This window comes from Ambystoma mexicanum, chromosome 12, assembly GCF_040938575.1.
Source record: "Ambystoma mexicanum isolate Mex_15411 chromosome 12, UKY_AmexF1_1, whole genome shotgun sequence".
NCBI lineage: Eukaryota > Metazoa > Chordata > Amphibia > Caudata > Ambystomatidae > Ambystoma > Ambystoma mexicanum.
Genome location: NC_090936.1, coordinates 610001663 through 610028364, shown reverse-complemented (window position 1 = coordinate 610028364; position 26702 = coordinate 610001663). Strand labels below are relative to the sequence as shown.

General features: G+C 50.4%; 1 protein-coding gene across 2 annotated transcripts in view; it reads right to left on the bottom strand.

The window, feature by feature from the left end:
- ZDHHC5 (zinc finger DHHC-type palmitoyltransferase 5) overlaps positions 1 to 26702 on the bottom strand; it is an 825906-nt gene that overhangs the window by 51695 nt on the left and 747509 nt on the right. For both annotated transcript variants that reach the window (XM_069629025.1, XM_069629026.1), the window contains one exon: positions 14084 to 14955. In XM_069629025.1, the coding sequence (XP_069485126.1) occupies positions 14084 to 14955 (872 nt within the window). The remainder of the gene's footprint in view (positions 1 to 14083; positions 14956 to 26702) is intronic.

Below are 26702 nucleotides of genomic sequence, written 5' to 3'. Positions count from 1 at the left end.
GTGTGTTGGCTGATTTGAACGAATCCCAACCAAGCAACCAACTAAAAATCCCCAACTACCTACTCCCCACCCTGCCAGTAATGACCCCCCCCCTTTTCCAACTATAGCACAACCAGAAGGCGTAGCATGGGAGCCCCTCGAAGTGTTGCCTCCTTCCCACCTGCCGTGGACACAGTAAAGAAAACCACGTTGGCGGATCTCTCCTCACTCAGCACTCCACTGTGGTTGGGTTATCATGGCTGCTGTCCGGTCCCCTGGGCGAGGGGTGTCCCTGGCCGCCTCTGTTTCTTGCCAGACCAGAGACACCAGCTGCGTTGTACAGGAAGTCACTCACATCCTCCGTTGACTGAAAAAAAACAGGGCTTCACCATTATGTTCAACCCGAAGGTGCACTGGGAACAACATGGCGTATTTGAAACCCTTTTCTCTGAGCCTTTTCTTCACTTCAATAATTTTTATCGGGGAAGCCTGCAACTTGTTGGAAAAATCGGGAACAGCCGGATCTGGCCACCTTAGTAGCTGAAGGATCCCAGATCTCTTGACTGCAGCAAAGCATGATCCCCGTCACAGTAATGAAGAAGCCTACTGATGATGGGCCTGGGTGGTGCTCCTGGCACCGGAGGGCGGCCCCTTGGTATATGATGGACCCTTTCGACAAAGGCTGGGGAGAAACCAGACTCTCAGAGTACCTCCCGCAGCAACTCTTCCACAAACTGTTCCATAGGCCCTCTGTCCACCGCCTCTGGGACCACAGTTATCCTAATGTTATTTCAGCGGGATCTGGAATCCAAATCGTCCTGTTTTTCCCGTAGCAACTTGACCGTCTTCCTCAGCTGGGCCACTTCACTTGTTGCAGAGGATCAGTCTTCCATAGCGGAGAGGCGCTGCTCCACCTCGTCCAGCCTGCCACCATGCCTTTTGACCCAGGCCTGCATATGGTCAACCTTACAGGTAACAGTGTCCATTTTACTGTCTAACAAGGTGATACCACTCAGCAACTGAGTCAGGATACACTTGATGTCGCCGAGTGTGTCTCGCGGGGGCTCCGCACTAGGCTCAGCCGACTCCTCCATTTCACGGTATCCTCAGGTTATGGTCTTTGCCTGCGAGACGTTGCCATAGGGGAGTTTCGACTGCGACTGAACATGCTTCCCCATTCTGGACCAGGTAGCAGAGTACTCCAAAGCACAGCAACGTTTATCAGAGCCAGCACAGCTCACCTCAACCCACCTCAGTGCCGGGCATTCCAGGCAGGTGCTTTTCCAGAGAGTGCCAGGAGGCTCACAGGAACCCCCATCCCCCCCTAGCTAAATGCTCTAGACAGCAGCAGGCCCCTTGCTAAGGCTCCCCTCACAGTTTGTGTCCCACCACACGCAACATAAAGAAGCAGCCGACTCTGTATTATCTCATGCAGGTATTCTCAGATGAAGCCTTGCAGCACCACCTTGCACTCCTGGATGTCCCTCTTCAACGTCCTCCAAACTGTAGGCTCTCAGTTACTCATGTAGGCCCGCATCACAGCGAGAGAGCACCATCCGTCTCAGACTCCTCTCTCTCCCCCAGCAATCAGAGGCACAGGCCTGCTGCTGGCCGCACCACGGCCCATGCAGGTACCAGTTGAGGAAAGACTGGGGGCCGTCACAGATCTGGCCTGACCTCAGCATGGTCCCCGGGGTTTTACAAGCAAAAATCTGGGCACCTCTCCACCCATGCAGCACCACCAGCAGAGCCTACAGAAACTTTGAGCGTCGTCTCCCCAATACCCCTGGCAGCTTCCACATATGCCACGCATAGTTGGCACCCCTCTGGGCCAGCCACTGCCAGCGTGGGTCTGGAGTAACAGCTCCAGCAATGCGCCGCAGGATTTGGAGCCTCTGTGGCAACCTTCGCAAGATCCCAGCCAGGGCAGGCTCAATCCCTCCCACCCCCGACCTCGATCCACCACGCTCTGCTTGCCAAGGCTTTTCCAAGGGACGTGCTGCTGTGTCCCAACTATTGTAGTCTTTGTTTGTGGGGAACTCATCTTGTTTATTAAGTGTTCAATGCTTTGCTGACCTGGTAATCACGCCCCCATAGTTTCTGCAGAGCAGCAACAATGATTTAGGGTGAAAAAGCTCCGATGGCTGAGGATAACATCCAGATTTCCAGCAGGTTCCGTTGGAGCTCACAGAGGAGCGACCATCTTGACTCTGCTCTCGAGCACCCCCTGCTATTAATAACCAATTTAATGGTATTCAAATTAACCTAGGAAGGATGAAGGGCTCCGAGTCAACCCTGCCCTGGGACTTGAATTTGCAATGTCTCTGCCCCATACCAGTGCCACATTTGACAAGCAAATTATCCACCAGGACACACGCCCAGTGTGCATTTATTATCATTTCCTGGGTGAATCCTCCCAGGCCACATACAATTAGAATGGTGTTCCCCCAATCACCTTCTGCGTGTCTATTAGCTCCTACGGTACCATATCCTCAAGCGGAGATATTGTAAAAGGATGGGAATCACAGACAAAATATCTTTCTGCACAAAAAGACAGCAAGACACTGTCCAGCAATAGTAGATTGGTGCAACAAAACCTGCAAGGCCAGTTTGAATCAATAAGAACCCTTGATTAATTGCCCTATCCAGACCTTAAGACTGGCACTTCCGTTTTGCCTTGTAGCAGACAAATTAATCTGTAAGAGCCGCCAATGCAGTAAAATGTACAAAACTTCATTCTGTTTGCATTCCTTCTTGTGGATAAAATAACCAAGACAATTCAGCTTATTAGCCTCTGCATTGATCAACATGTGAATATGTATGGCCTATGGAAACACTGTACTCAAATTATGCAGGCAACAGTGGAGGTATTCACAGAGATTTTGATTGAGGTATCCAAAATCCTCTCATAGCTGAAATTTGACTTCATTAATTCAGGGAAGCCTCAGAGTTCTGGGTAAGAGCTCACAAAAGCAATATGGTCGCTCCCACCACCTTGGAACTTGTACAAAAAGGAACACTAAGAAAACTAATGTCACAGGGCTTAAAAAGCACTTGGTGCTCGGAGAGAAAAAGGCAAGTGACAGGCTTTATAACTTGTTTTTGTGTGTACCCCAAACACACAATCCCAGGTCACACGATGGATCGTCTGGGGCAAGGGTGTGGTACGACCTTCTGTTCTTTGTTCGCGTGAGGAGTATCCAGAAGTTGCAAGATTGAGTGCTTCTTCCAGTCAGGCCCACCTCCAAGATGCAACACCAGAGAATGAAGAATGCAGACTTTCACGGTACAGACCCCTTCTGGACACTTCACGGGATGGAGGAAGGCGAGTTCCAGCGACGGCCACCCTTTGCAGGCGACAATAAGCGATCTGCTAGTCGCGGTCACAGCAGCAGCTCCAGGACAGGTTCCCTTGATGGCAAGAAGCTGACATTTCGGAAGGCGGTGACTTTAGGCACAAGCTGGCGACCACCAAAGTTCCAGGCTTGAACGTAGAATGGCGATGTGTCTGGTGAGGTAGTCCACGAGGACACTTCCAAAGACTCTTGGGGCATGCAACCTCGAGAAGGCATTGAGACTAGTTGGTTCCACTAGTCCAAGGGTTGAAGCACCAAAGTGGGTCTTATGAGATCTTGGAAAGGAGCAGGGCTTCACTGGGGCAGTGACTGAAGAGGATGCTGGTCCACTGCAGAAGTAGTCCTCGTGTCCTCAGCGGGCTGGGCTACTCTCCGTCGCAGGATTCTTGACTCCAAAGTAGATCTCAGGAATGTCTGCAGGCCCTCTTCCCTTGTCCAGATTTGGAGCTGGAAGCAAGTTCAAGCCCACCAATGAAAAGGAAATGCCAGATTCAAACAGCCAGGGACAACTACTGGCTTCACATAAGCCCAGCAGCTGACTTTCTGGCACCAAGGGATGTGGAATGTGACCAGACAGTCCCAGACTCCTCCCTTGGCCCCTCACACACAAAGGATCAGTAGCCTGTAAAAAGCAGCAGCTGTCCTTATGTTATTATACTTATTGAGCATAGACCTAGTTTCAAGAAGCAACCCAGCACTTTACAGAGGTATATAACAATACAGATGCATAACAGAGTGCTTTTCAGAGGTAACAATAGAACAGATATACAGCGGGGGTAGGATAAAGAGGGGCACAGAGGAGGGGTACAGCTGTACAGGTTAATGGGCAGGAGAGGGGTGGAAAGCGTCTAGCGAGTCAGCTGGCACGGGGATGACCTAATGGCCTAGGTATTGAGGACGAGAAACTCCTTGAAGAGGTGGGTCTTCACTTCTTTTCTGAATTGAAGGAGCATGGGGGGCAAGTTGGATGCCGATGGGGTTCCATAGTCTTGGGGCGTAGGCAGAGAAGGCTCTTTTCATGGTCCTTTCCTTTTTTGCAGCAGCGGATTTCAAGTCTGCACATGTCTTGGCTTCTGGTGGTGAACTGTCCATCGGCGATGCAGAGTTCCTCCCCGAGGTAGCTGGGTGACTGGAGGGCAACTGCCTTATAGGTGATGCAGCAAGACTTGACAGTGATTTGTGCATGCAGTGGGATCCAGTGAAGGTCGATGAGGGCGGATCATGCAGTTGTATCTGCGTAGACCCTTGAGGCGTGTGGCCATGTGTAGATAACTTCTCAGGGCCATAAAGGATGACAATGGGAGGCCTTCGAGGTGGGCATTGCCCCCATTCAGGTGGGATAGGACCAGTGCTTGAAGGGTGGATCTAAAGCTGTCCGGAGGGAGGAAGGACTTGACTTTCCACAGGAGGGAGAGCCGATATCAAGCTGTTTGAGTTTTCTTAGCTACGTGCGTCTTGAAGGAGAGGTGTTTGTCAATGTGCAACCTGCGGAACTTGGCGCAGGAGGAGGGTTCGGGTGTGAAGCTCCAAGTGTTCATGGTTGATAGCCAGGTCTGTATGTCTGGGTTTTCGGTGTTGGTGAGGTGTAGGAATTTTGTCTTGGCGGTATTGAGCTTCAAGTATGCATTGGACATCCAAGACTGGGTCAGCGAGAGCCAGGCTTTGGGCCTGTGGATGTCCTTGATGGAGTCGATCTTGAGGTATAGCTGTGTGTCGTCAGCGTATTGGTGGATGTGTGTGGCTAGGAGGGCTTACAGCGGCTCCATGCATAGATTGAAGATCACTGGGGAGAGGATGAACCCCTGCGGGACTCCACAGGTGACGGGTAGCAATGGAGATGTAGGGGAGTCCATCTAAACAAACTACTGGAGGTTGGCAAGGGCAAGGGCATGACATTATATGGGATTTCCTGACCTGTGAAGGCAGAAAGAAGAACAAGTTACTTCTTACCTTGTAACGTTCTTTCGATGGGATGTTCTTCCGACGTATTCCTTATCTTTGATAATACGTCTCCAGCTCGCTGGCCTCGGAAATTTTTTCTGTAGAGGGCGCTGCGCGTCGACGTCTGCCGAGTCGATGTCCCTCGACGGCCACCGTATCGGCGCCGACGTCACCATGCCCATAAATAGACACGCACGGCGTCCGTTGCTCAGTTCCGTTTTGTAGCATAAGAAAAGTCATGCCTGAATTGGTTATTGACCTTGAAGGAGCGTAAGCTGCAACCACAAGGGAAGTATTACTGCGGGGATGGATGGGAGGGGCGATAAGGAATATGTCGGAGGAACATCCCATCGAAAGAACTTTACAAGGTAAGAAGTAACTTGTTCTTCAAAGGGATTGTGTCCTCCGACGTATTCCTTATCTTTGATAGACTCCCATAGCAGTGGCATGTAATTGGAGGTGGGAGTAAGGATGTCATGTATCCCTTTAGGGATGGACCGAATGTAATACGGCTTTGCCAAATCTGGTCTCTTGACCAGTGGAGGAATCCAGGTTGTAAACTTTTGTGAAGGTATGTGCGGACGACCATGTGGCAGCCGCACATATGTCTCTGCCGGGTACCCCTTTTTGGAGGGCCGAAGAGGCTGCGATACCCCTGGTTGAATGAGCCCTAAGATTTTGGGGTGGCTCTTTCCCTGCCAGTTTGTAACATTTCAGAATGGCCAAAATAATCCACCTGGAATGGTTTGTTTTGTTATGGGTAATCCCAACGTGTGACCTGAGTATCCTACAAACAGTTGGTCTGCTTGCCTGATCCTAGCCATTCTGCTGATGTAAAAGCTTAGAGCTCGCCTTGGGTCCAGCCTATGTATCCTTTCTTCCTCTTTCCCCGGATGAGGAGGAGGGTAGAACGAAGGTAAGGTAATTTTCTGAGTAATATGAAATTCAGAAACCACCTTTGGGAGGAAATTAGGCTTCACCTGTAGGACAACTTTGTCCTTGTGGAAAATTGTATGTGGGGGTTTTACAGGAGAGAGCTTGTAGCTCGCTCACCCACCTAGCAGATGTTAGTGCTACCAATAGGACAGTTTTAAGCGTGAGAAATCTCAGCGAACAAGAGTGAAGTGGTTCGAATGGAGTGCCCATTAGGAAGTTTAAGACTAAATTTAAGTCCCATAAGGGAACTTGGAATGGTTTTGGAGGATAAACATTACTTAATCCCTTGAGAAATTGTATCACTAGAGGTAGTTTGAAATACGATGGTTCCTCCGCAGTGCGCTTGAAGATTGAAAGCGCTGCGAGATAGCCTTTTACAGTGCCAACTTGAAGGCCTGAGTTTGCCAAGTAGAGTAGAAAGGATAACACCGTTGGTGTACCACATGAAAAAGGGTTGATATTCCCTTCTCTACACCAGCTGCAAAATTTGTTCCAACGGCAGCGGTATAAAAAGACTTTGTTGCTGGCCTTCTGGCCGAAAACAACACCTCCATGACGCCATCAGAGAGGTCCCAATCCTTGTACCTCACCCTTTCAGAAGCCAAGCGTGAAGGTTGAGGGTTCTGATGTCTGGATGGAGAACCTGACCTCCCTTCTGCGAGAGAAGATTCTCTTTCAGTGGAAGACGGATTGGAGGGCAGATGGACATATCTAGAAGGTCCGGGTACCACGTTCTCCTGGCCCAGTCCGGGGCAATTAGGATCATGGTTTTCCGGAATCTTCTCAACCTCCTGATCATTTGAGGAATAACAGGGACTGGTGGAAACGCGTAAAGGAGTGGAAACTCCCAGTCCACTACGAACGCGTCTCCTAGAGCTCCTCTCGGGGGAAATTCCCTTGAACAGAACAGATCGCACTTCCTGTTGGTGCTTGTGGCAAACAGATCCACCTGAGGGGTTCCCCAAAGGGCGAAGATCTCTTGAAGGACTTCCTGAGCTAGCTTCCACTCGTGGGAGACTGCTCTGCCTGCTCAGAGTGTCCGCTGTCAAGTTCTTCTCTCCGGCTAGGTGGACTGCCGATAGAGAGATTCCTTCCTGAAATGCCCAAATCCAGAGCTGCATTGCCTCTCTGCACAGTGGCAGTGACCCTACTCCTCCTCTTTTGTTGAGGTAGTGCATGGCCACTGTGTTGTCCGTCATTATCAGGACATTTCTCCCCTGTATTGATGGCAGGAAAGCTTTCAGCGCTAGTCTGATCGCTCTCAGCTCCAATAGGTTGATGTGTAGTCTGGACTCCGATGGAGACCAACGACCGCTGATGGTCAAGTCGTTGGCATGGGCTCCGCACCCCGTGAGTGAGGCGTCTGATTACCGTTATCTCCGGCCATGGTTGCCAAAACAGTTCTCCTTTCAAGATGTTCTCTGGATAGGCCCACCATTGAAGGTCGCGGGCTACCTTGTCCGGAATCTGGAGGAGATCTGTCATTCTCCCTCAGAATTGCGACCACCGAGTTCTCAGTGCCCACTGAAGAGATCTCATTCTCAGGCGAGCCTCTGGCACAAGGAAGATGCAGGATGCCATGAGGCCTAGCAACCTCAAAAAGTCGAAGGCTGGGAGACGTTGGCCATTTTGAAACTTGTTGACCATCTGCAGAATATCTTGAGCCCTCACCTCTGGTGGCGAGGCTTTTCCCAGGGAAGTGTCCAGGACCGCTCCAAGGAACTGGAGTCTCTGTGATGGTATCATCTGTGACTTCTTTAAATTGAGGGAGAAGCCCAGTTTGTGAAGGAAGTGGCAGACATAATCTAGCTGGATCTGAGCCTTTTCTGAAGATACAGCCCTGATCAGCCAATCGTCCAGGTAGGGGTAGACGTGGATCCCTTCCCTCCTTAGACTCGCCGCCACAACCAACATTAGCTTGGTGAAGACCCTCGGGCGGAGGGCAGCCCAAATGGCAGAACTCGAAATCGATAATGCGAGTCGCCAATTGCGAACCTCAGGTATTTCCTGTGTTTGAGATGGATTGGCACATGGAAATAAGCATCCTGAAGGTCCAGAGATACCAGCCAGTCCTGGAGCTGGAGGGCCTGAAGGATCTGAGAGAGAGTTGCCATCTTGAACTTGTCCTTCCTGAGGAACTCGTTCAATTCTCGTAAGTCCACTATGGGTCTCAGTCCTCCGTCCTTCTTTGGTATGAGAAAGTAGGAGGGGAGAACCAGCCCTTGTTCCTGTCCGCTACAGGTACCGGTTCTATGGCACCTTTCTCTAGCAGGTCTATAATTTCCTGCAAGAGGAGCGGAGCTGGAACTTTTAGAGAGCTGTGCCCCGGTGGATGACACTGAGGGATGTGTAGAAAGGGTAGGCAGTAACCCTGGGCAACTGTCTCCAATGCCCAAGCATGCCTGCCATTCCGTCAGATGGTGAGTTAACCTGCCCCCTACAGGTGTCTTGTGTGGAAAGACCTCAGAGTGGTTTGGGGGCGGCTGATGCAGATGCCGAGGGTAAAGAGGCACCTGCTGCTGCTGCGGCTTTAGTACTTTTGACCCGTCCACCTCGGGTGGATCTCCTTTGGCCTCTTAGAGCCGGCTGTCCTCTGCATTTCCCGAATGCGGAATAATAGCGAAAGGACTTTCCTCTTCCAGAGGTTCCTGAGGGGTGAAAAGGAGTTTGGCGGATTGCAGCTCCTAACGATTTTGCCGCTGCTTTAGATATCTGCAACTTTTCCAGACTGTCATCAACCTTTTTTCCGAATATTGAAGAGCCGTCAAAGGGCATATTCAAAAGTCTGGCCTGTACATCTCGAGCAAAGCCAGACTTTCCCAACCACGCATGCCTGCGGATTGTTGTACTTGCCGCCATGGCTCTGCTGATACTCTCTGCAGAATCGATGCCAGTTTGAAGTGACTCGCACATGGCATCTTTGCCATCTTTAATAATGTTAAGGAAGGCTTCCTTTTCCTCTCCTTCGGGTATGCAGTCAGCCGCTGATGAAGCACACTCCCACAGTGTGTGACTGAACCTGGCGAGCGTACAGGTGGCGTTGATGGACTTCAACGCCATACTACAAGCAGAGAAGACTTTCTTTGCCATAGAACCGTACCCCTTGTCATCTCTATCCTGTGGGACAGTAGGGTAAGCGGTCCTGCTGCTTGATGAAGTTGCCGCTTGGACCACCAGGCTCTCTGGAGTCAGATGTTTTGATAAGTATTTAGGGTCAGCTGCAGCTACCCTATACTTGGCTGATAATCTTTTATTGACAGCAGGGATAACTTCAGGAGTTTCCCAATTAGATGCAATCTTTCTTTGTAAGGCTGCATGGAAGGGGACCACAGGATCCTCCTGTGGACCTTTGTCTAATATGTCTGTCAGGTCATCCTGTTGAAAAACAGGCAAAGGCGCAGACCAACCCATAAATTCAATAATCCTTGCCATCAGGGTTCTATAGGGTGTTTCGGCATGTTCCCCTTGGTCTGGCTTAACAAAATCCACTTCTGGGGAAGTGTCCAGCCCACTTGCCTCATGTAATGACTCCTGTAGGTCTTTCAACCTTCTTTCCTCAGAGGTGAAATCCTCTGAAACAGGTAGTGTGGTCCTCTGCAACCCGAAGGTTTCCTGGTCAGAATCTTCCCCTTCTTCATAAATTGAAGATAACCCAGGGTACTCTGACCTCTGAAATGGTATAAAACCCATTTCTAAGGCAGAAGGAGCCAAACTTGTCATTATTGGGTGAGAAAAAGTCGATGTTGTCGACGCCGATGTGACAGGCTTCGAAGGCGCGGAGAAAACTGGAAGAGGCCTCGAAGAACTCGAGAGGATCGGGATCCTACTCGAGGATGTCGACGGTCTCGGCGTCGTGCCGGAGGCTCTTGGAATCACTGTTGGCTGTGGAGTAGCCGTGGTCTTCTCTTTCATCGGCGTCTATGTCGGAGTCTATGATGGCATCGAGTCGATCGACCGATGCGTCGAAGAACCCTTCAACAACGGCATCGATCCATGCGTCGAAGGGATCTTCGACGACGTCGAAGACGGTGCCTTCTTACCTGATGGCCCGTGGCGCTCTTTGGGTTTTTCACCCGGGGTATCACCCTCAGCTGTCTTCGAGGGGGTCGAGGCCGCTTTCTCGAAGACGCTTAATATTTTCTTCCTGAATTCCTCCCACTCAGCCTGAGAGCTGTGTTTTGTGGGGGCAGGAGACCCTTTCTGGGGAAACAGAAGATGACTAGGAAGGGGATCTTCAACGTCTCTTCTTTGAGTGTCTTGATCTCGACGAATGGTGGGAGCTACTTCGAGATCTAGAATGGGAATGTTTGACGGCGAGGAGACGAATGCCTCGACTCAGCCGAAGAAACTTTCGAGGAGGTTTTGAGTGACTTACCTCTCTCGAGCTTCCCCTTGCGCTCCTTCAAGGCTTTCGTCGTCATGGACATGCAGTCCTCACACTCCGAACAATGGTGCTCGGCTCCCAAGCACCACAAGCAGATCCTGTGTGGATCCGTTATCGACATTTTTTTACTGCAGTCTCAACATTTTTTGAAGCCGGATCGCGGCGTTGTCGGTTCCGATGAAGATGCCATCGAGAAAGAGTTGGTATATTCGAGTAGATGTAGTAGGTTTATCTGACTGAACTGAGCAACGATGTTCCGAGGCCCCACGAAGTGCGGAAAAACAGAACTGACCAACGGACGCCGCGCGTGGCTATTTATGGGCATGGTGACGTTGGCGCTGATACGGTGGCCGTTGAGGGACATCGACTCGGTGGACGTCTATGCGCAGCGCCCTCTACAGAAAAAATTTCAGAGGCCAGCAAGCTGGAGACACATTATCAAAGATAAGGAATACGTCGGAGGACACAATCCCTTCTAAAGCCACAATACAATATGGCCAAAGAAAGGAAAAACCTTGCGCACATCCATCTTAGGGTGCTAGCCACCTTTAGCAGCCATTTGCAATAAGTGGAAAAGTGTGTGAGAAAAATTAAATAAAACAGGTAAATATTTTTCCGCTGCCACCAGCTTTCCTTAGACACATATAAAAAGAGAGCAAAAACTTTAAAGATTAAAATGTATTGGGATACTAAGATCCCCATTACACTGCACTGTAAGGTGGTGAGTCAATTGACAAAATACAAGTACTACAAAGAGTAACAGTGTCTCAGTATTTGGAAGGCAGAATAAATAGTTAACTTCCCCATAGCAATGAGCAAATGGGAAATGAAGCTGAAGGCTTTGCTTCTTCAAAAAGTCAGGACAGCTTCAAAAATCCACAAAAAAAGTCCCTTTGAAATCAATGGAGGGGAAAAAGAGAAAATACTTCCTAACCGGGAGCAAAGTGTAAATTCACCTGGAAATCACACAGCTTCATTAATTCAAAGTTTTGATAGCCCCCTGATATCACAGGCAGGGCCGTCACAAGGGGGGGTAGGGGGGGGGGCAAACTGCCCCGGGCCTCGCGCTCAGGGAGGGCCTCGCACAGCTGTTGCTGTTATGTCACGAGAGAAAGGAAAGATTTGTGCGAGGTGTTTGTGCCATTGATAATTTGCTGCCTGCAGGGGCAGTGCAAGCCTACAGGCAGTCACAGACAACACCACAAAAGTTAAGTGGGGGGTGGGGGGGTTGTCCGCCCACTGAAGACTTGTTAATTTCCAAGGTGTGAATCACACCATGAACAACAGGCTGGCCTGGCCTCACTGCTGCCTGCCCTGGATGCAGGGTCGGATTGGTGCTATCTGTCAAGGACCTTGACGACTTGGGGGGAGGGAGTGGCGGGTGTCAGTTTTCTTGCTGGCCTGCCTGGGCCGGTTTTATGAAATTTTAATTCATCTTTCTATGAACATTACAAGTAGTTTGCCGCACAGCAGGGGCCGCGTCGCAGCATTGTGTGCATTTTATTGAACATCACCAGTGACACCAGAACATGGTTTTAATTGTTTGTTTGAATATTTCCCTTTCACGCTCACGCTCGGTGCTCAAGCGTGGCACCACCCACAGGCAAAGAACCTCTGGGCTGGAAGGCTCTTGCAACTTGCTTTTGCCCACACAGCAGGCCATGGCCACACCAGCAGCCAGGATGGTGTCGGTTTGGATGCTATGCAGGGGGGGAGGGAGCAGAGGGGTTGGGTTGGCCGGGGCCGGCAGCATAAATCATCAAAGCAAGGTAACACTCATTGTTACCTTGCTTTGATTTGCAGCATGATGCATGCATCAGGCAGCAAGTATGTAATCCAATTATGCAAACAACAACAAGAGGGCCGTGGTCCACGGAGGATGCTCGTGCCGGGCTCCCGCTCCATCGGCTCACACAGATAACAAGTGCCTCTTTGCAATTGCGTGTCGGTGTGAGATTCACACCTGGCCTCCTGGGCTGCTGGAGGAGCCTAGAGCCAGGCTGCCTGTAGGGCTGGGGAAACGGCGTGCACATGAAAGTTGCTTTCAACTTTGCATTGCAGGAAGCAAGCAACAAATTTGTTGCACACCACTTTGCAAAGTTGAAAGCAACAATGGGCAATGAAAATCCAGCACCGGCCAGCAAGACTCTGTGCCACCACCAGCCCTCACTGCCGGTGGGCCGCCCCTATATTTTGCTCTGACCCTGCTTCCCCGACACTAGCTGACAACAGGTGCTACACAGAGGACTTGGACTAGGCTGGAGAGAGCCTCTCAGCCACGCACAGAAACAGAGAGGAGGAGGAGGAGGAGGAGGAGGAGGACCAGTGCCAGGAGTCCAGGACAGACCACAGCCGTGGCCAGGCGAGTCAAGATCCAGGACTAGGTCGAGGAGGAGGCCACTATCCGGAGGAGGCCAGGCCTCTGTCCACAGGAGTCAGCCAGGAGTCCCCAGACCATCGAGGACCAAAGCACAGACAGCAGACCAAGAAGCAGCAGCCAGAGAGGGCCGCCCAACGCCCCCCAGCCAGCCAAGGAGGGCACAGAGAGCAGCACTAGTAAGGCAGCCACCCTAACCCAGAACGGCGGCCGGCACAGGACAGGCGAGCCACACTTGAAAAGATAAGTTGAGAAAAAAATGCATGCCTGAATGTTGAGAATACAACGTACGCATGTAGTGTGTGCTGTGCGTCTGTATGAATGTGTGTGTATTTAAATTAACAAAAACTTCAGGGTGAGAGGTCACATAGTTCCAACATTATAGCAAATGTAACAGTCACTTCTTACTGCATTATTCTTCACAAAATGTATTTAATGATATCTGGATAATGTTGGTGGGGGATAGAGCACCCAGAGATGTTTAGAAAAAACAATACATATAGGTATGATCCAGTAAGACAGGCTGGATCTTAATGCAATAACAACAACAGATAACTGCTACTATTGGTTGACCATTATCCGGCAATTGTAACCTTTGCTGAGGCAGGCGGTAGACATGACCATACATGGCAACATTTGTATCAAAAACTCTCTCACTCTCTCATAGGAAACCATGTCTGAATAATAGATTGGATACTGGATAAGTCTGAGTCTCTCAGGGGGATGATTCGGGGTGCATACCCCCGATGAGATGTTAAGACTCCCTTGGGGACACATGGCTACAACGGCTACCTGGTGAGTACAGTTCTGTACTGTGGAAGGGATTTGTCTGAGCAGTTTCTTGTGGAACTGAAACTTTTAAAGAGAAGAGTGGATTTCACAAGTGTTAGAAGTGATGTCTCGGATGGCGTGTTATGGCATCTAACATTAGTTATGATTTAATAGCGTCTGTGTGAAATCTTATTGCTTCTGTGTATCAGTGTAGTACTTTTTTTGTAGCTTTCTTTGACATGTGTAGTCAACTCAATTTAGTATCTATAGGACATCAAAAAAGAATCATCAAAGCGTAGTAATTTCTTTTACAACAATGAAAGGCTAAGTGGTACTTACCGGGGTGTGAGCAGTGGTTGTAGGCTAAGCTCCTCGCCCTCTGGAGCACCAGACAGGTGTGCAGGCCTCTGAGTACTGTAGGAGAGGGACTTGCCCAAGCTTGGATGGTAGGGTGCTGGCTGATGATCTGGAGACCCTAAAGAGCGCCCCCGTAATGCCTGGAAGGAGTCCACAGGCTTCCCATACCTGGGTGGGACTGGACGTGTCAGTGGGTTTTTCACCAGCGGCGAGCGTTTGGAATCGTCCGAGGAAGAGCTGGTGCGTGGGGCGTTGCTTGAGCCTGGGGTGGACTGGATGCCAGAATCCACCAGCCCTTGCTCGTCTTCCCTGGTGGGAGACTGCTGGAGAAGTCGCTCACGTTCCTGCCGTGATGTCATGATCTGCCTGGAGAGATTATCATAGTGCACAGGTGAGTCCTCACGGCACGTCTTCGGAGAGCCTGACAGGACAGGAATTCGATGCAGGTCAGCATCCCGTTGCTGGGCAATCTTAGCAGAGAGGAAGGGCGAGGTGTAGCCCACAGGTTCGGGACCAGTTTGGATCGACTCAAAGTCTGGGCTGTCAGAGGGTGTAAGGAGGCTGTCATAGGAAAGGCTACCGTTTCGAGTCTGATTCACCAAGCTCTTGTAGGAGGTCGAGGTGGTGCCCTCGGATCGAATTGATGGCAGTTGCCCCATCTCGAAACTGGTCCCCTGTGCAGACTTCAGGCTCGAGGAGCGGGAGCCACTTGAGAGAGGGTCAAAGTGAAAGCTCTTCCCAAAGGTTGGGGAACGGAAGTTTTCAGGTTCCAGGCTTGGCTCGGAGCGGTAGTTGTTTTGGCGGCTGCAATCTGCCATGGCATGGGCTTCTTTCAGGCTGTCGCCACGACTCAGCTAGAGGGAGTCAGGGAAAGTAGTATGAGCCAAGTATTCTTCTGCAGAGGGCAGACATAGTGACACCAAAGGACTTGCAGGATGAGTAGGAGAACCATTGAAAACAGAAAATGACAAACCGATAGAGAGCAATCAACTGAAAATGGAAGAGCAACAGAGAAAGAGGCACATACCAAGAAAGATGTGTAGGACTACCCAACAGACCACAAGGTGGCAACAGTGGCACTGACAACAAGTTTAAACACAGAATTTGGAAGCTGAACATAACAGGAATAGAAGGGAAGAGAAATGAAGAGAAGTAGGGTCAGGCAGAGAGAACAGTAGAGGAAAGCAGATACATACATTAATTAGGGATAAGGGCAGAAAGAGCAAGACTGTTGTAGGGAGAAGATACATGCCAGGATTCTTCAATCCAGTCAGAAGATGTTTGCCCAGTCCAAGTATTTCTTCTTTACATTCTGGGATATTTATTCCTGGCTATATAATGGGATATTGAGAACTACAAGTTCCAAAATACAAACAAAAAACCCAGGACTGTGCAAATATCTCTTGAATACAATACTGCTTGGAGCAGTAAAAGCAAGCAGATACGTCTAAGGAAGTGGTGGAAGTGAGCTCACTGACCAGAGATTCAGGGAAGTAAAAGATGGTGAGTGACAAAGATGTACAATAAGCGGAAGCAATAGCACGGTAATTTAAAAGCACCAAACAGAAAGTGCAAAATAAAAGTACACCAATCAAACAAGAATTTCAAAGTAACATCTGTGAATTCTAGATCTCTCACAAGCATGTTCATCATGTTGAGAAAGTTGCACAAGGATGCGCATTGATCAGGAGGACCTCAAACGCTCACAATTTTTTAAAAGGAGAAATTACTTACCAGGAATGTTATTTCTATGGATTCTTCCCCCGCAGATTCCTCATCAGATAGATATCCCTTCCAATATCAGCTGCTCATAAACCTTCTCGACAAGGGGCGTAGTACGACTCGACAGACTCCTCTTGACCGTGCCACTCAGACTGTGGACGTGACTTTGGCCATACATACATTTATATTACGTCACGCCACTGTACCTCAGATTCCCGCCTTCCCCCTAACCTCCCTGGAAGTCAGCTGCCACGGAGGAAGAACCCTTAGAATCTTACTTGAAGACAGCCAAAAAATGAATCTTTTGTTGTGAGGAACAGAGCTGTACTGGAACAGTACTCATACAACGAGGCACCAAATTGTGCCTAACGCCTAATCGTCATACCCTTGTCCCATTAGAAGAGAACAACCAGATCTAGACAGCAGAACACTTTGATAGCCGTGCAGGATGGGAGGGTGATGAGGGCGATTTCTGTATAGAAAGAACATTACCAAATGTATAGAAAAAACATTACTGGTAAGTAATTTCTCCTTCAACGGATTGCATTCTCCAGCAAATTACTCAACAGAAAGCAGTACATAGTGCAGAAGCGGGATGAAAGCCTTCAGACAAGGAAGCACTGCAACACTGCTCTGCCGGATCGAGCGTCCAAACCACGTGCAACATCTAAGCAGTAATGCACCGTGAACCTGTGGAGCGATGACCACGTCGCTGCTCGACATATTTCTTTCACCGGCACACACCTCTGCAAGGCAGATGATGCCGCCACACCCCTGGTACAACGTGATCTTTACCTGCTCTTTGATACCCCTCTACAATGCAGAGAACTATCCAGAAAGAGATTGTCTGTTTGGACACAGCCAGAACCTTTCTGGACTGAGAGAAAGCCACAAGGAGGAAGGTGGAAGTTGAGTATGATCTGAGCCCCTGAAGGCACAGTGCCTGTGCTGATCAGGAAAGCAGGGCCATCAATGCCTGAAAAAACGTGGGGTTTCCAGTACAGCCTGGTGGGAAGGCCCGGCTGCGGCGTTGAGTTGACGGCAGTCTGGGAGGCGCAGTTGGCAACTAGGGTCAACGGTAGCAAAGCAGTTGCAGATTCTGTGGAAGAGCCAGGGCAGTGAAGGTGCGATGGCGCATCTGTTCCGCCTTTTGATCAGCCACAGGTAACTCCTGAAAAGGTATGGAGCTCACATCATAGCAGATATGCTGGTGCCAACAGAGGAGGTGCTCAGACAGAGCAGTGGGCCGCATGCTACAGGGGACAGCTAACGAGCCAAGGTAGCTAACCCTGCACCTTCCAGGAGTGCTGTCTGGATCCTTTGGTGGTGCAGAGGGGTTTCAGTCGGCAACAGAGCACGTCGCAACCTGCAGGCTATTGAAGGAAGCCAATGAAGATTATTAGATGGATTCTGTGCCAGTAGTGGATGGAGTGGGCTGTGCATCAGTAGTTTGACCGTACTACTGGAGGCTGAGGGAGAGTGTGCCTAGTGGGAGAACTGGCTGTTACAGCTTACAGTTTCTAATTTGGCCATGATCTCAGGTCCGGGAGTGGACATGAGGACCCCCGTCATCTGCGGGACTGGGAGAAGGTGCGTGAAGCTTGTGATGAGAGGCTGTGGCGTGCCTGCCTTCACCAGTACTCTCAGACAGAGCTGCTGGCACAGAGGCTTGGTTGATTTACCCGAGTGCTATGGCAAGCATATAATTACCTAGGAGTGATTTAGGGGTAAAAAGAGGGGGGATTTGGGGGTAGGGCCAGGCTCTGGAGGCTGGCCGGCTTGCTGCATGATGGTTAAGGGTCAGCAACAGAAGTTGGAGCAATGCATGGGGGGCAAAGGCAGACAGCCCAAGCCGAAACCACATCCAGTGGAGGAAGGAGGGGACCAGGAGTCTCCGGAAGGAGCTATTACTATGGGATGGTGACTAGAAGCAATTCAGAACTCCAGATCATCCCTGGAGAACACGGTTCAAACAACCTCTGTGGAGCTCTCACTTGTAAGGATGGACCGAAGGTGGGTGAACAAATGGCCGAGGTGGAAAAGAGATGGTAACGTGGAGGGATCCATGTCATTTCATCGCCTGCCATTTCATCCTGTCATTTTAACATGTACATTCCAACGAAAATGCGGCCCGTCCCCACTTATTTTTGGCTATTGCCTACCCACCCAAACCCTTATCTGCCCTTTCCCACCCCCCCCCTAAAAAATTCGATGAGCATATTTGTTGTAATATGCATGTTAAAATGCCAGGGGATGGAAAGGCAGGCGATGAAAGGACGTCATACCACATGGAGGACACAGTGACTGTGTTGCAATCACAGATTAATGCTCTCATGACAGCCACAAGAGCATTGGAAGTTGGGGCCGAGGATGCAGAAGGCCGTTCCGGGCACAGAAATATTATAATACTTGGGGTCGCTGAGGGGAGGAAGGCCCCAGTATGGAATTATACCTGGAACAGCTTTTTGTGGGCACTCTGAAAAAGAACTTTTTTTCAGTGTGGTTTTTTGTAGAAAGGGCACATAAGGTTCCAGGAAGAAGACCTCCAATAGGAGCTCTTTCGCGGACCACAGTAGCAAAGTTTCTAAACTTTCAGGACATGGACGTAATCCTCCAGGATGCAAGGTGGTCAACGGTCTACACAGTGGGTTGTAGGAAGATCGTAGTCTTCCCCTATTTCACGCAGGAGGTGCAAAGGCAGAGTTAAGTCTGATGACTCAGTGAGGAGGAGGCTAAGAGAGCGCGGCTATAAACGTATGTTATTCTTCCCAGCGGAACTGAAGGTGTTGGCCGATGGACGCCCTTTCTTCTTTCACAGACCGAGCAAGGTATGGGATTGGTTGGGCACAGACTTCTTGTGAAACAGCTTCCAAAAGCAGGGGAAGACATGGATCAAGACTGACTGGGGGGATCAACACCCACTCCACCCCCTTGGACAGTGTAGGAATGTACCAACGGAGGTGGCTACACGACGTATCTATGTACATGGATGAGGATGGCACACTAGCTCAGAGGAAGGATTCGCAGACCGGTGAGACTGGCTGTAATGAAGTTGAGAATACTGCTGATCATGTTAGCCCAGACATTAATGGGACAGAGGACAATGGCTGATGACTCTGGAAGGAATGAGGCGTGTCTTCACCGACCTCAATGGGTATGGGGCCTGGCCTGGTGAAGGAAGGACCAATTGTAAGCACCGTTATTGGACTTTCCGAGCGGACTTAGCAGAGAGAAGGGATAACAGGGGTTGGTTGGTTATCTAAGGGTTGAGGAGGGTGCAAATGTATTGTAGGGGATCTGGGTTATGTTGAGGCCGAGAATAACAAAGTTACTCACCATAGTGACTATCTTGCTCTTAGTCCATAGTCCCCTTTTCCTTCATACTTTTGGGACATTCCGTTCAGTGCGACAGGACCTTAGCACTTTTGTAAAAAAGCATCACATTGAAAAACATGGTCTTCTCTTTTTACGCGGGGTACCGCACTCGGCCGTAACCCGCCCTCCTGAGCTCCGCCCCGCACACTGCCCTTCAGTCGTTTTCTATCGACAGGTCTGAGACCTTTGAGCAATAATAGAGGATACTTATTAGAGGGGGCGTCGGGCGGGCGTATGGAGGAAAGGAGACTAGGAGTAAGATAGTCATTACGGTGAGTAACTTTGTTATACTCCTACGTCCCGTCCCCTTTCCTCCATACTTTTAGGAGATTTCCAAGCACTCCTCACAGGAAATACTGTTGGATGGAACCTCCTTACAGAAAAAGGTTTTTAAGAACAGCCTGGCCGGATTGAGCATCGGCTCTGGAGCCCAAGTCTAAGCAGTAAAGCTTACCAAAAGCTGGTGGGAAAGCCCACAAGCTGCTTTGGCAACGGTTCAATGTGCTTACAGAGAGACCAATAGATAGGAGGTAATGAGGGGAAAGCATAAGCTTTCATGTTGACCCACAAGCTGCAAAGAGGACCACCTCTGGCGTGTCCCATTCCTGGACAAAGTTGGAGATGATATTGCTGTTCACCCAACACTTGTAACTGATGCTGACTGGTTTAATCTGCAGTCACATTGAAGTGACCCAGAATATACTGGATGGCCCAGCCCAAATTTGTATTGCAAGATCCACAAGGAGAGGAGAGTCCGTCACCCTGCTTGTTGATGTAAAACCTCTCTTTAAAGGAAGGGTCTCAAACTGGCCGCCGTAGCACGCAGAGGTTGGGCCGCCATTATCACACACCAGGGGCGAACTGCGTCACAAGAGCAAGTGGAGCAATAGTCTCCCCAGGGGAGTCAGGAGCCCTGCCTGCCATCCTAGCCTTGAAACAAAGAACCTCAGCAGAGCCGGTACTGGCAGATCTAGGGTGTTTACTCAACACATCAGGGTTTTCCCCAGAATTAGCCTCTAGTGGAGGATCCTTGGCAGAGCCCAGTACTGGAAGGTCTGTGGTACGTAACCGCTTCCTTTCGACCCCTCAACAGAACTGGTGTCACTACGGCCATGTGCGTGGAAAGGCTTAGGGATACCTTACAGCCAGGACCCTCGATGAGGGACTCTCAATTCTGTTGGTGACCGATTTAGCCCCAAGCAGGGGAACCTCAGGTTTAACCCTGATCTTATAGCCACCTCGAGAGGGGCTTCGAGCCAAGACTCTGTACAGTTTGCTCCAAATGGAGAAGCCTCAGGGTGAACCCTGGTATCCAAAGCCACAGCAGAACTGGGGTCAGACTTCGCCCCAAATGGGGGAACCTCGGAAGAAGATCTGGTATTGGGAGACCCTGCAGGGCCACTCAGAAGAGTTTCCGATGAGTCTTGCTGAGCCGAAACAAAAAGGAGAACCTGAAGCTGAAGTGTTCTGCTCACATGGAGAACCGCAGATATTTCATATGTGGGCTCCAAGTCAGAATGTGCATTTACGCATCCTGGAAGACCACCACAATGAGCCAATCACCATTCCGAAGAGAGGACTTTATTTGGCAGGGCGTGATCAACTTGAATTTCTCTGAGAAAGATCAAAGATAGTGCGCAGGCCAGCCTGGTTGAGCACTGTGAAAGGACAGCAGTACTAACCCCTCCCTTGCTCCATGAGGGGAACAGGTTCCACCGCTCTGAGGTATAGAAGTTTCTGTACCTCTGCTCTGAGGGAGGGCATCCCGATCTGTTGGAAGAGAGGTTTGAAGGGTGGGGTAGGAGGAAAGGGCAAGCGAAAACCTGCTTAAACTATGGAAAACCCCACCAGTCTTCAGTGATGGTTTGCCACGCCTCCAGATGAGACAATATTCGTCTTCCCACTGAAGTGTAGTGTGACTGACAAAAAATATCATTTGGTGATTTGTCGGCAGGGAGATTACCTGTCCCTGTAGAGGAGGCTGATGGCCGAGAGAAAAACCAACCACCTTGCAGCTGCCGCTTAAGGCGGGGCTACCAACAGGAGTTTCAGATCGGTGCGCACAGCGACCCTGAAACTCCCTGATCCCAGAGAAGGACCGAGTCTGGGACACTGACCTCTGTATACAAGGGGCCTTAGCTGAAGCCGTCGCCAGGACTGACAAACAGGTCTTTGTTGTCCACATATCTTGGAAAAGCTGCTCAGCCCCAAAAAGAACGCTTCCAGCACCAGTCGTCATGAAAGTTGGTGTAAGGGAGGTATCCAAAATGGCTGCCATGGACCAAGGAGGTTGGGCCATCATTTAGTCAACACCTGAAGAGAACTGCGTCAGAGGAGACAATGAGGCAACTGTCCCCTCATGGGCATCTGGGGACTTAAGAAACCCTTAGCCTTGAAACAAGGATCCCCGGCCGTGCCGGTGCTGGCAGATCTAGGATGTTTAGTGGACATCCTAGGAACTGACCCAGAATTAGCCTCCAATGGAGTAACCTTGGCAGAGCCGGTACTGGAAGGCCTGTTGCTGATTACTTTCTTTGCCCCCTCGACAGAATAGGTACCACCACAACCCGAGCGTGGCACGGTTGAGGATTGTACCCTACCGACAGGAGCCTTATAGGATCCCTCGACTCCATCGGTACTGTATTCGAGGAACCTTGGGTTTTAACCCGGGACATATAGCTCCCTCAAGAGGGGCCTCGAGCCGTGGCTCGGTGTGGAAAGCTCCAGAAATTGAGACCTCAGGGCGAACCCCGGTATCCAGAGCCAAAGACGAACTGAGCTGAACCTTAGCACCCAAATGGTGAACCTCGGAACCACGTCTGGTTTTGGCAGGTACTCTGGTGCGCCCATTAGGCCCTTGAGGCACCTCAGGGGAATCCCTGGTAACAGAGCTACACAAGCTCTTCCGGGTCATGGAATGCTCTCACCGAGCGGGGCCGCTCATCGCCGTCCTCATCCGCTTAAGGCTCATCCCAACGAGGCGGGAACAGAAGACTGGTCCTCCACGCCTACCGCCTCAGGTTTTAAAAGAAAAACCGAATTTGAGCAGTCGGGGCAGAACAGGAGTGAAAAGACGCTTAAAATACGCCCTCATAGGGTCAGAGTGCATGAGCATCTGAAACTTCCCTAAAAACTCATCCTCCACCGAGGGCTTAGGTGTCGAAGAGGAAGAAACCGCTCGTAAGGGACCTACCAACCCGAACACAAGGAGGATGGTTGCCAGGAGGGTCCACCACCTGCCGGGTCCACCTAAATCAGTGGAGCAAAAGCAGGAGGAAGCGAGACAGTATGAGGCAGCGGAGCCCACGCACGGCGGTCAAAGAAGGGCGGAACGGATTTCTATTGCCAAAAGGAATGCTCCCAGCACCAGACGTTGCGAACGTAGGTGTAAGGGAGGTATCCCAAATGGCCGCCGTAGGCCACGCATGTTGGGCCACCATTTTGTCGCCACCTGAAGAGAACTGCGTCACATGCGTAGCTGAGGCAATTGCCTCCTCAGGAGAGTCAGGGGACTTAATTAACCCTTTAGCTGTACAAGGATCTTCGGCAGAGCCGGTACTGGGTGGTCTTGGATGTTTAGTTGACATCTTTGAACCAGTCTCAAAATTAGCCTCCAACAGAGGTACCTCAGACAAGCCGGTACCAGAGGGAATGAGGTCTGTGAACCCCTCCTCCCCCCTTTGCCCCCTCGACAGAACCGGTACCACCACGATCCTGAGCGTGGGACGGTTGAGGACAATACCTCACCGACAAGGCCCTCTGAGAAGGCCTCTCAGATCTGTGGATATAGACTTTAGCCTCCACAAGAGGAAACTCAGGTTTCAACCTGGCTACAGCGGGGAAAGCTCCAGAAACGGAGACCTCAGGGTGAACCTTGGTATCCCAGCAACCAGCCAAACTGGGCTTAACTTTAGCACCGTGATGGTGAACCTCAGAACAATGTCCGGTACTGGCAGGTCCGTCAGAATCCTCAGAGGAATCTCTGGTACGCCTGTTAGGCCCTTGGGGCACCTCAGTGGAAACCCTGGTGACAGAGCTACAAGAAAGGACCTTAAAGTACTCCCTCATGGGGTCAGAGTGCATAGGTCTCTGAATCTTCCCGAAAAAGGCATCCTCTGATCAAGAGGCTGCCAGGGAGCGAGACCGTATGCAGTAGTGGCATCCGAGCGCGCAAGTTATAAGAAGGGCGGAACGGGTTTGCACTGACCCATGGCAACAGTTCACCAAAATGTAGGTTCCTAGCACCCGCCGTCGATAGCGTGGGTGTAAGGGAAGAATCCAAAATGGCCACCGTAGACCACACAAAGTCCTGCCATTTTGTTAACATCCGAGGAGAACTGCGTCACATGTGTGGATGAGGCAGGCATCTCCACACACTGGTCAGGGGACCTTGACAGGTCTCTCAGTTCTGTCGGTACACACCTTAGCCTCAAAAAAGAGGAACCTGGGAACGGAGTTTAATCTGAACAGCTCCCTCGAACCATGGTTCGGTACAGAAAGCCTCAATGGAGGCCTCAGGGAGCACCCCGTTGTCTGTATGGGCAGCTCCAGACAAGGAGACCTCGGAGCGAACTCTGGTACCAAACACCTCAGAAGTACTGGGCTGACTATTAGCACCTGATTGGTGAACCTCGGATTGTAATCCGGTGTCGGCAGGCCCCTTGCGGGAACCCTCGGAGAAAACCCCCGGTACGCCTAATGGGCCTGCAAGGCACCTCAGGGGAAACCCTGGTAGCAGAGCTCTTGAAACTCCTCCTGGACCTGGAGGACCCCAGGAAGGAGTCCCCTGGCTGGGGTGCCCTGAAAAGTAAGGAACTTACCGGGCGTCTCTGCCTTCCGTTGATGAAGAGTTGAAAATGCGGTTGAAGAACGCACTGGAAGACTTCCTGCCACTGACGAAGACGACGCTGAAGTGCACGGACCGAACAGTGGTAGCAGTAGAAATACGAGTCCCAACGGTGATCCAGTCCCAGACACTCCAGAGAGAATGGGGATCCGCCCTAGCGAAACTACGTTCGCAAGAGGAACGAGATACAAATCCCAAACGATCCGGCATAGGCTGAGGACTACGCGACCGCAAAGGACTGAAGGGCGATGCACAGAGCTCAGGAGGGAGCCGTTGCAGCCATGTGCGGTACCCCGTGTAAAAAGAGGACATTTTTCAATTAGATGCTTTTTTACAAAAGTGCTCCGTGTTCTACCTTTTCCCTTGCATTTGGCCTTACCCGGGGCATTGAGGTTGTTCGGGTGGGAATGCGATGGCAGATGGGAGGGGGGGATGGGTTGCGTCTACTGTTGGGGATGATGGGTGGGGTAGGGTGATATTGGGCTGTGGGTTTCAGGTTAATTTGTTATGCATATGGGGGTCTTGCTATAGTTCCCATGCTTGGGAGGATGGTTACAGTGGAAATTGGGTTGTTCCATTGCCAAGTTGAATGTGCTCAGTTGCAATGTAAGAGGGCTAAACAAAGCGGTGAAGAGCGGAAACATTTGCTCGTACCTCATCAGGAATAGGGTGGATGTGGCAGTGCTGCTGGAGACCCATCTCGATGTGCATGTGTCAAGGGGGTTGGGGACAAGATGGAAGGGCAGAGCGATGGGGACTACCTTCTCCTCATACTCCAGAGGGGTACTTGTATAGATCAGGGAGAGCTTGAGGTTAATGCATTCTGTGGTGGACACAGAAGGGCGATATGTGGCTTTAGTGGGAGAATTGTTGGGGTGTTCCTTATCTCCTCTTGAGACTTATGCCCTGAATGTGGCCGAGAGAGTTTTTTCAGGGGATGCAGGATCTCTCGCTCTGGGATTTTAATTGTGCATTGGGTTGTACATTAGATGTTGAGAGTGCTAGGGTGTGTCCCACGTGTATGGCAGCTAAGGTCCTGTCGCAGATTGTTGCAGATCTGTGCTTACGAGATGCATGGCGGAGAACACAGCTATTTATATTTCTCAGCAGTACACCAGTCCTATTCGAGCAGCGACTATGCTTTAATGGGTTTAGGCTGAACTAGATGTAAAGGCAGAGGACCTGACACTCAAGTGGGAGGGTGATATGGGGTATGAAGGGGAGAGGGACAGTCCGCAGATGGAGAATGGTGCAGGGTTTGCATGCATGCGAAGAAACAAGTGTCTAGGAATGTTCGCTTCCAATGGATGCAGTACAAGTTTGTGAGGCGGGCCTGTGTCACTTTGGTGAGGGTGGTCAAAATGGTCAAGGGAGCAGACCCAAACTGTTCGAGGTGCAAGAGGGCAATAGGGACATATTTCCAGATGTGGTAAGAATGTGATCGGTTGAGGGGGTTTTGGGAAGAGGTTTGCGAAGGGATGTCTGGGATGGTTGAGGCAAGGATCCAGTTTATAGTGCAGCACTGCTTGCTGGGGTTGGGGCCCATCAGTAAAGGGTGGCATGGTAAAGGTGCTAGCACTAGGTCTCTTACTCGCTAAACCGGTGATGCCATGGCTTGGAAGGCACAGGCTGGGCTGAGATTGGGTGATTGGTGTAGGGCACTGTTGGCTGAAAGATGTGGCATCATTGCTGGACCCCCGGGAGGATGAAGCTGCATGGTACACTGTATGGCATAAGGTCTTGGACAAGGTTAAAGCCTGTTCTGATTTGCAACCGCTGTAGACTATGGTATAAACAAGATTGGGGATACGGTGGAGGGCGGTCTTTCCCCTTCAGGGCATAAGATATGGCTGCTGGAGGATAACTCTTCTAAGCCAGATGGTAGGGGGTGTAGTTTGAATGAATGGGAAAGTAGAGCTGCATATGGGGAGAGTGGTTGTCCAACGACGTGTGTTTTGGATATTTTGCTTTTGATGTATGGTAATGTCGGATACAACACTGTACAATGAAAATGACAAATCCTAAAAAGAAATAAAAAAAAAAAATGTAAAAAGTTGGTGGCAAAATTCTACTGCACTAGCTATGTCAACGCAGAGTGCCTTCTTAAGGTCCAGTCTGCGTAGCCTTTTCTCATCCTTGGGGGGGATGTGGACAATAATAAAAACAGCAAATAAATGCTGAGACAGAAGGAAATCAGAAACCACATTTGGCAGAAATTTAGGACGCACCTCGAGAGAAGACTTCTCCTTGAGAAATTGAAGGAAACATGGCTTGTAAGATTGAGGCATCAGGAAAGGAGTTTTGAGGGTAAGCAGCATTATAGGGCATGAAGGCACATGCTCAAACGGAGCCGCCATCAAAAAAGTCAAAACCAAGTTTAGGTCTTGGTTCGGAACTAAAAATTGAGTAGGCGAGAAACTATTTACAAGGCCTTTCAGGAATTGGGACATTACTAGGATCATGGAGAAGGATCCTTCCAGTGACCTCTAACACAGATAAAGCCGACATAGCCCTTAACCGTGCCTATCTGAAGGCCTGCAGAGGCCGTTGACTGAAGGAACTCTATCACCGTAGTGGTGGGACAAGCGATAGGCTCTATCCTGCGTTCCCTAAACACCTCAAATCTTCTCAATGTGTACAGAGACCTCTTAGAAGGTC